This window comes from Thermobia domestica, chromosome 3 (genome assembly GCF_964235325.1).
Source record: "Thermobia domestica chromosome 3, izTheDome1.hap1.1, whole genome shotgun sequence".
Taxonomy (NCBI): domain Eukaryota; kingdom Metazoa; phylum Arthropoda; class Insecta; order Zygentoma; family Lepismatidae; genus Thermobia; species Thermobia domestica.
Window position 1 is genome coordinate 325855964 of NC_137456.1, and position 9506 is coordinate 325865469.

General features: G+C 36.8%; 1 protein-coding gene across 1 annotated transcript in view; it reads right to left on the reverse strand.

Moving 5' to 3' along the window:
- The window catches only part of LOC145681913 (E3 ubiquitin-protein ligase Siah1-like), a 35797-nt gene that overhangs the window by 15304 nt on the left and 10987 nt on the right, over positions 1-9506 (reverse strand). The window contains exon 3 of the mRNA XM_081753517.1: positions 7159-7293. Within this exon, the coding sequence (XP_081609643.1) occupies positions 7159-7293 (135 nt within the window). The remainder of the gene's footprint in view (positions 1-7158; positions 7294-9506) is intronic.

Genomic DNA, 9506 nt, shown 5'->3' on the forward strand with positions numbered 1-9506 from the left:
GACCTTGAATACTTATATCTTCATACTACCATGCAAAGTGATCAACGTTTTCATATTTTGACCAGCTTTTTAGTGTTTCAGCCCATTGTGGTCGCCTCGTGGGCAATGCAAATTATAAAACCACGAAGCAGTTTTCGAGAAGAGACAATATTTGAAGATGTGTAATAGAAGTTTCTGGAGATGGAATTAAGCACTGTCTTTCCTTGAAGACGTGGGTTTTTCCAATTAAGCTATTTAGTTCTACAAAATGCCATGTGTATGTTTTACATTAAGTATTTTATAAAACAGTGTATAATTTGATGTAACGTTGAAATCATATAACACAGACCACCATCATCTGTTACCATCCAGTAACTCATAGTCCCACTGCAAATATAAGAAGGTTGCTATCCGTTCAGTAGTTCCTGTGAGTAACCTGTATGCTCGAGCATGCTTGGGGAGCGAAGGATTACGCTGAGAGATTGAAGTTTTAACGGCGGAGAAACAAATACAGCTTTGTTTTCTCCCAATCCACGAAATTTTGCTGCCCAGCTTCTCACTGTACTTCAATCCATAATTTCCTTTCTATGAAAAGCTTGTAAAAGACAATGAACTTCTAGAATTAGCTTTCTATCCTAAAGAAAAGATCAAACACTTCTCGTTATCATCTAGGTTCGCATAAGGCATAGTGTGTAACTAAAAAACGAATAGTTCTCGAAATGAATATGGACAGAACAAAATTTAACCAATGATTATGGCCAATGCGGGGCAAGCTACAGTAACTGCTGACACGTCCGAAAAGAAGGTGTGCGCGGTCTCCCGTCATCTATGTGCAGAGCGGGCTAGGTTCAATGGCGCGTCAACTGGATGTTCACTCCAAACTGGAGGTCCGTGCAACGATCAGATTTCTATGGGCTCAATTGCACGTACATTCATCGTGAAATCACTGCTGTATAGGGTGAGCGTGCAATATCTCGCCCAGGTATTTTAAAGTGGTGTAAGCAACTTGACGCCGGACTCACGGATCTCACGGACGAATATCGCGATAGCAGGCATGCAACGTACAGTACCGTTGCAAATATCGACGGGAACATTAGAGAGAATCGGTGCATAACCCCGAAGGAAATTGCCAGCCTGCTGAACATTTTATATGACAGTGTGTTCTCCATTGTTTATGAGAACCTTGCCTTTCGTAAACTGTGACAAAGATGGGTCCCACGTCTGCTCACAGATGTTCACAAGGGATAACGTTTCTAGTCGTCACTGACATTTTTGGAACGTTATTCTGTGGAGGGCAACGAGTTTCTGCGGCAAATCATCACAGGAGATGAAACGTGGATCCACCACTTCACCCCCGAATTAAAGAGAACATCGATGGAATGGGTGCACACCACACCACGAAAGAAGGTCAATGTCCAACCTTCAGCAGGGAAGTTCATCGCGACAGTGTTCTTTGACATTGATCGTGTGGCGCACGTAGAATTTATGCCGCAAGGTACAGCAATCAACGCGGCTTCATATTGTCAAACGTTGCACCTATTGCATAAGATAATTAAAGAAAAGCTGCGGGGAAAATTGAGGGCCGATGTGATTTTGTTGCACCATAACGCACCTCACACGATCCGAAAAACGCCCGAACTGCTGCAACGATTTAGTGGGAGGTATGGCAACATCCTCCATACAGTTCGGACTTAGCGCTATGTGATTATCATGTGTTCGGTAAGCTGAAGAAGGATCTCGGTGAGGAGATGAAAGCAGCTGTCTCCAGATGATTAAATAGCGCTGGAGATGATTTCTATGGATCCGAATCGAAAAGTTGGTTGATCGTTAGGAGAAATGTTTACAGTCTCTTAGTAAATGTACGATGTGGAAAAGTGAACGTACAGTGTATGTTGTCATAGCCGTGCTGCCAATGTGTAGGTGGTTTCATAAATGGCCATAACTTGGATATGTAACTTTATATATATATATATATATATATATATATATATATATATATATATATATATATATATATATATATATATATATATATATACAGCTACTTTCTGCTTTACATTCGAGAAAATGGACAATAGCGACACGACATCGACCCTAGGACAAGAGAGCATCTTTAAAATTCTTTTCCAAACTTCGATCTTTTACTTCAGAGTCTTACAAGGGAATGTCTTATATTGATAGTAGCATTGCCCAATCAAACAAAGCACAGTCGATAGAGGAGTAAAGAAAAGTGAGAAATCCAAAGTTTTACGGGCCGATACCCAGAAACCAGGAGATACAGAGGAAAGAAGAATCTCACGTGAAGATAGCAATGCAAAAAATACACTGACACAGAAAGAAATTCAAAATGATTAAAGTAATCAAAATGACATTTACACAACAGTATAGTAAGCAAACATTGAACCCACAGACATGCTAAATAACATCATATGTAATGCAGTGTTACCAACTGAGCATAAAATGAGGTTTTGTTAAATGGCACGGAAAACAAATTATAACATCTAGAAAATTTAATTAGGAGTGGAACCATACCTGTGAAATCTTGATGTACATTGTTGCCAACGTTTGAAGATAGGCCTATATAAATCTTAGATGTAGAAGAGTACATACAATACACCATTCGAACTAGTTAAAACTAAAATATGAGACCACAAACAAAAATATAATCACTGAAGTACGAAAATAACGGACGACGTACGGTGTCAAAGCAGTTTTGCCCAATTGGAAAATCAGAAAATATCAAACACAACACAGAAAACTGAAATGATGCATGCTCTTGGATTGAGAATTGATTAGCAGGCTCACGTTTTTGATGCACGTAATGTTGTAACACCTCACGCATTATTGGTAGTAAATTTGTCAATGTTACTGTTGATAAAGCGCTCCGAGCGAGCCTGTGGACCACTTGTTGATCCAAGGGCATGCATCCTTTCAACTTGTGTGCTGTGTTTTAGTACTATTCTAACATTCTCTTTGGCAACAATGCTTCGTCACTGTGCTTCGTCCGTTACTTGTGTACTTCAGTCATTATATTCTTGTTTGTGGTCTCATGTTTTGGTTTCAACTACTTCGAATCGTGTACGGTATGTACTCTTCTACATCGAAGATTCATATAGGAATTCACATAGGCCTATCTTCAAATGTTGGCAACACTGTACATCAATACGTCACAGCTATGTTCTACTCCTAATTAGATTTTCTAGATGTTATAATTTATGTTCCGTGCCATTTAACAAAACTTCATTTTGTGCTCACATAGCAACACTGCATTGCATGTGATGTTATTGAACATGTCTGTGGGTACAATGTTTGCTTGCTATACTGTTGTGTAAATGTCATTTTGATTATTTTAATCATTTTGAATTTCTTTCTGTGTTAGTGTATCTTTTGCATTGCTATCTTCATATGATTCTAGATTCTTCTTTCCTCTGTATCTCCTGTGTTTCTGGGTGTCGGCCCGCAAAATTTTGGATTTCTCACTTTTCTTCACTCCTCTATCGACTGCGCTTTGTTTGATTGGGCAATGCTATTATCAATATAAGATGTTCCCTTGTTAGTTGCTGTATGAATCTCACTCTAGAATTAATCTAGTATGGCTTCATCTTGTGAATTGACCTATCACAATAACGATATGATAAATCTTTCTCGCACCCACTTCTCTGTTTCCAACTGCTGTGTGCAACGTTTCTTTTTGTGTTGTACGAAAGATATCCAGACTTCATTTCTTGTACACAGAGAAAAAAACGAATGTGCCGTACATAAAAATGTAGGTTACATGCGTAAATCCTGTAGTTTGTAGAGTTAACGTAAGATTATAATTAGTATGTAAGACCTTGCAGCAAGCGTACAGAAGCGTCATTTCTTACTTCGCTTGATGGGGGCAAGAGCACCACCGATATAAGATTTTCACGTTTTGCATTAGCATATTAGTAGACAATCGATTAAAGTATATGTATTCCTCAAATTCTTGAGGGGGGCTATTGCCTCCTTCTAACCCTCCCCAAATAACGCTTCTGCAAATGTATTACTGAAAACGTGTGTTTTATTATACTTTTCATGTACGTCTTTCATCTATTTCTATGAAAGAAAGAACTGTGTATATATCGATTGGTGGTAAGGATATCACATACAGCTGACGTATGCAACATACATATCAGTATGTAATTACGGAAGACTGTTAGATATCAGACGTTCTGCAACGGTATGATGTAACACCGAATCAGCAAAAATACATCTATAAGTTTGGGTCACGATTATCAACCTTTAGGCGAGTACAATGTCATTGTTTCCTGATTTGATTGCATAGATCGGTAGAAAATCACTACCTTAATCAAAACACAGAACAATAATATGAAGGGGAGCTCGTCTATGATTTACTAGAGTGTACATCACGTTCTAGTGCTCAGAGAGGACAAGAATTATGGAGGAATGACCAGACATTTTACACTTACGCATTTTGCAGGGGCGGATCTAGAGGGGGCGATCGCCCCCCCCCCAGAAGAGGAAACTTTCTTTTTTTATATATATAAATAAAACCCATCCCAAAGTTTGGAACCCTTAAAAGTAGCAATGTGACAACCCACCGCCCCCCCCCAGAAGTCGGTCCTGGATCCGCCCCTGGCATTTTGTACTATGTATATACCTTTTTCTTTTGATTTAGACACATACATACATACGTTCTTTTCCCAACTTTTCATTTCCTAATTTTTTAGTTTATATTTTCTTCCGTAATATTCTCATTTTTCCCAACAATCGGGTTTGTTGGCTTCGTCGACTTCTCGATGTCTCATCCGATTTTGAATCACTTTCCTTCTTTTCACTTTTCCCAATATTTTTAACTATCCCTATTATATGATTTTTTTAATTCTATAGTGTACTTGTTTAATCATCCTTATTATTTAATACTTTATAACAAACTTGATATAATAGGTAGCTTATTCTATGGCTGGAATATACGTACGTTTTCATAACCTATTCGCGATTTTGAAGGAAAGAAGAAAGATCCCTGCAGACGTTCTCAGCAGAGTGATTTATTTTAAAGAATCATGCAAAATGGAATGTACGATGTAGAGTGAATGTCAATATAACTAGCGAAATGAAACTCAGCATATTTGTGTCTCTCGATTGAAGCTCTACAATATTATGTCAATGTCTTTATTATTAAGCTTTCAAAATGTTTAATTCTTCAGTCATTACTTATCAGCGATATAGACTTCATGTATACGTTAATTATTCTTATCAAAATCAAACAGAAAATATTCTTGTACTCTCTGGTCACCTGCTTCAGTCCTTCAGCAAAGCATGGATTGAAGTCACATGAAGGCGAAGATAATGATTTAGTTGAGGACCCAAACAGGCCCGTAGCCAGCCCAAAAATGTAGAGGGGCCCGGCTGAAGTTAGGAGGAGCCGATCCAACCATATAATAGTTCATCACCGTATTATAGTTCATTTGCAAGGCTACCGTGAAACTTTTAGGGGGGCTAGCAAATATTTAGGGGGGCGTCCCCCCTAGACCCCTGGATATGGGCTTTGACCCAGATGATGGTTTAGAACTTTGTTTTGAAGGTTACAAGACTTTGGACGACTAACTAACTAACTGTATGGCCTATGAACCCGGCGTTCACAAAAACTCTCCATTGACTTCTATCCTAACCAACTGGATCCAGTTTCTACTTTGCATTCTTATTTCTGCAAGATCCATTCATTGTCCTCCCATCTGCACCTAGCTCTTCCTAATGGAGGTTTTCCAATTGGATTTTCAGTTAAAACTTTGAAAGCGTTTCTACTTTCTTCCATTCTGGCTATGTGACCTGCCTATCTGAGTCTCCTAGACTTGATGGCCATAATAATGTTTGGTAAATGGTAGGGATGCGCACGAGACAAGATTTGAGGCTGTCTCGTCTCGAAAATGTGCTGTAAAAGTGATGTCTCGACTCGAAAAATGTATTCTTCTCTATTGGGAGACCTGTGTCTCGACTCGAATTTTGTCAGGAAAATTCTATCTCGACTCGTTTCGTGCGCATCCCTAGTAAATGGTACAAAATATGCCTATCCTCGTTATGAATCTCCGCCATTTCCAATCCTCACTTCTCTTGAGTAAAAATATTCACTTCACGATTTCATTTTCAAACACTTTCAGTCTATGTTTTTCTATTAAAAGGAGCAACCATGTTTTGCAACCATACAGGACAACAGGCATGATTATCGTTTTATATATTTTAAGTTTCAAATTCCCCGACAGAATTCGAAACGACAAAAGGTTCTGAACTGAATAACAACACGAATTCCCTGTTTTTAGTCTACATTTAAATTCTACGTGAATATGGTTTTGGTCTTTTAATATCGATCCTAGATATTTGAAAGTATCCCCTTTGGATGACTACCCTTCAGAAAAACTAGTTGAAATAGCTAGTTCTATAAAATTAAATTAAGTTCAATTTCTGATTTATCGTTGCACGATTATGCATCGAGATTAACAGAGATAATGATAATGATAATGATAATGATAATGATATAATGAAGAAAGTGGAAGGAAACTAAAGAACGCGAGAAAACCATCTAAAGAACGCGAACGGTTTGTGGTCACACAAACCGTTGGTAGTTCCCTAAAATACTAGCAAAATCAACAGCTTGGAATTTTTGTATTAGGAATTTAGAAATAAACTCTACAATAGATAATTTACCAATTGACTGATTACATTAATTAAAGCTTTCGAACTTGGGACACAACCATTTCGCCAAAACTAGTATAATCATATTTTGTAATCAATGCATTAGCAATAACATTAGAACCTTCCTTGTGCTGGCTCAGTGGCAGAGCGTTCACCTCTGGTGCATGGGGTCCTTGGTTCGATCCCAGCTCGCGCCAAGTGAACCTTGTGGTGGACAAACACAGTATACGTGGGTTTTCTCGGAGTTCTCTCGTTTCCTACCACATTGTTCATTCCACCATTTTAATTCATTTCTCATCATCACCGTCTCCTTTAACCCTTAGAATCCCGGAAAATAATACTGACGAACTGTCAAACATAGTCTTGGGGTCCATTGGACTCCACTGGGAGTTCCAGGGTTAACCTAGACGGCATAATCGTGGGACGTAAAACTTAAAGATTTCATTTCCTTTCATTTCCTTCCTTCTCATTATATTCGTTGTTGTTTCTTTTCAATCATCTACTCACTTGTTGTGTAGCGTACAACATATAGTCATCTTGAGAAGAACTCGTAAATTGGGCCCCTGGTGGTTCGTTGGCCTCTCTCGGATTGTTGCTGTCAGTTGGCGTTCCATTGGAGAGCCCCTCTTCAGCTGGAGCATTCTTTAAAAAAAAAGAAAATAAAAACAATTACTCTAGTTTCTCTAACTATAGATAGGTTAAATTAAATTTTGAATTACCTTGCAGGAACCCAGGATAAAAGGGAGTTAATTTAAGTCATACCCCAGTTTGAGATCGTGACACTATTTCCTGAATTTTCCAAACATTTCAGAATCATTAGAATCATCTGATTTCCAGAAGAATATCCACGCAACAGTCGTTTGAAATTACTATTAATAGGTTCTTTTGACGTATTGAAGTCCTTGAGGTGCTGAACTTTCAAAACATCTTCCTGAACACTTTGCAAGGTTAAGTTGTTCCCCCTCTTTCCCCTGGACTGCACTGTGTGATCTCTCGCGCTACTAACAAATATCAATAGCAGTAGAATAAGAATGCTGGTGGATATAACAATTAACAGCCTCATATCATTTCAGGTCAGCACGTACTTAACTATGCTATATTGCCTGTTATTCTCTCTGAATGTAATGTTTTGTAATGTTTGTGTAAATTGTTGATGTTGATGCAATCAGAGATACATTGAAAGAGTATTTAAAATTGTAAGTCTATTTGTATTATTGAAACATTTTGCATTAACTTGTATTTACTTAAACAGAACTAGTTCGTGCGTTAAGCCTTCGGAGTTCCTCCGTCCGTAATAAGTTAGAATCATACTTAAATAAAAGCTCTAATTCTGTATTTGCCTTAGTAATAAACAGCAAATCATTTGCATCTTGAGAATCATACTTAAATAAAAGCTCTAATTCTGTACTTACCTTATTAATAAACAACAAATCATGTGCATCTTCGGAATCATGCTTAAATAAATGCTCTAATTCTGTATTTGCCTTAATAATAGACAGCAAATCATTTGCATCTTGAGAATCATGCTTAAATAAAAGCTCTAATTCTGTACTTGCCTTATTAATAAACAACAAATCATGTGCATCTTCGGAATCATGCTTAAATAAAAGCTCTAATTATGTATTTGCCTTAATAATAAACAGCAAATCATTTGCATCTTGAGAGTCATGCTTAAATAAAAGCTCTAATTCTGTATTTGCCTTATTAATAAAAACAAATCATGTGTATCTTTAGAATCATGCTTAAATAAAAGCTCTAATTCTGTACTTGTCTTATTAATAAACAGCAAATCATGTGCATCTTCGGAATCATGCTTAAATAAAAACTCTAATTCTGTATTTGCCTTAATAATAAGCAGCAAACCATTTGCATCTTGAGAATCATGCTTAAATAAAGGCTCTAATTCTGTATTTGCCTTATTAATAAACAGCAAATCATTTCCATCTTGAGAGTCATGCTTAAATAAAAGCTCTAATTCTGTATTTGCCTTATTAATAAAAACAAATCATGTGTATCTTTAGAATCATGCTTAAATAAAAGCTCTAATTCTGTACTTCCCTTAATAATAAACAGCAAATCATGTGCATCTTCGGAATCATGCTTAAATAAAAGCTCTAATTCTGTATTTGCCTTAATAATAAGCAGCAAACCATTTGCATCTTGAGAATCATGCTTAAATAAAGGCTCTAATTCTGTATTTGCCTTATTAATAAACAGCAAATCATTTGCATCTTGAGAATCATGCTTAAATAAAAGCTCTAATTCTGTACTTGCCTTATTAATAAACAACAAATCATGTGCATCTTCGGAATCATGCTTAAATAAATGCTCTAATTCTGTATTTGTCTTAATAATAAGCAGCAAATTACGTGCATTTTCAGAATCATACTTAAACAAAGGCTCTAATTCTGTATTTGCCTTATTAATAAACAGCAAATCATTTGCATCTTGAGAATCATGCTTACATAAAAGCTCTAATTCTGTATTTTCCTGATTAATAAATAGCAAATTACGTGCATTTTCAGAATCATACTTAAATAGAAGCTCTAATTCTGTATTTGCCTGATTAATAAATAGCAAATTATATGCATCTTCAGAATCATACTTAAATAAAAGCTCTAATTCTAAATCACGTGCATCTTTAGTATTACCATTAAACGTTTTCAATTAATTAAATGGAAATACTACAATTTTTAATTTACAATTAAATCCTATTTTATTTAATGATAATCATTGTAACTTGTATGATTCCTTTTAGACAGTCAGTTGACATTTGGATCAGAGCGGAGGCCCCCGTCCAGGATGCACGGATCTACAGCCTCTCTAAGCCCACCCCTTAATCCAGCCCTACACAG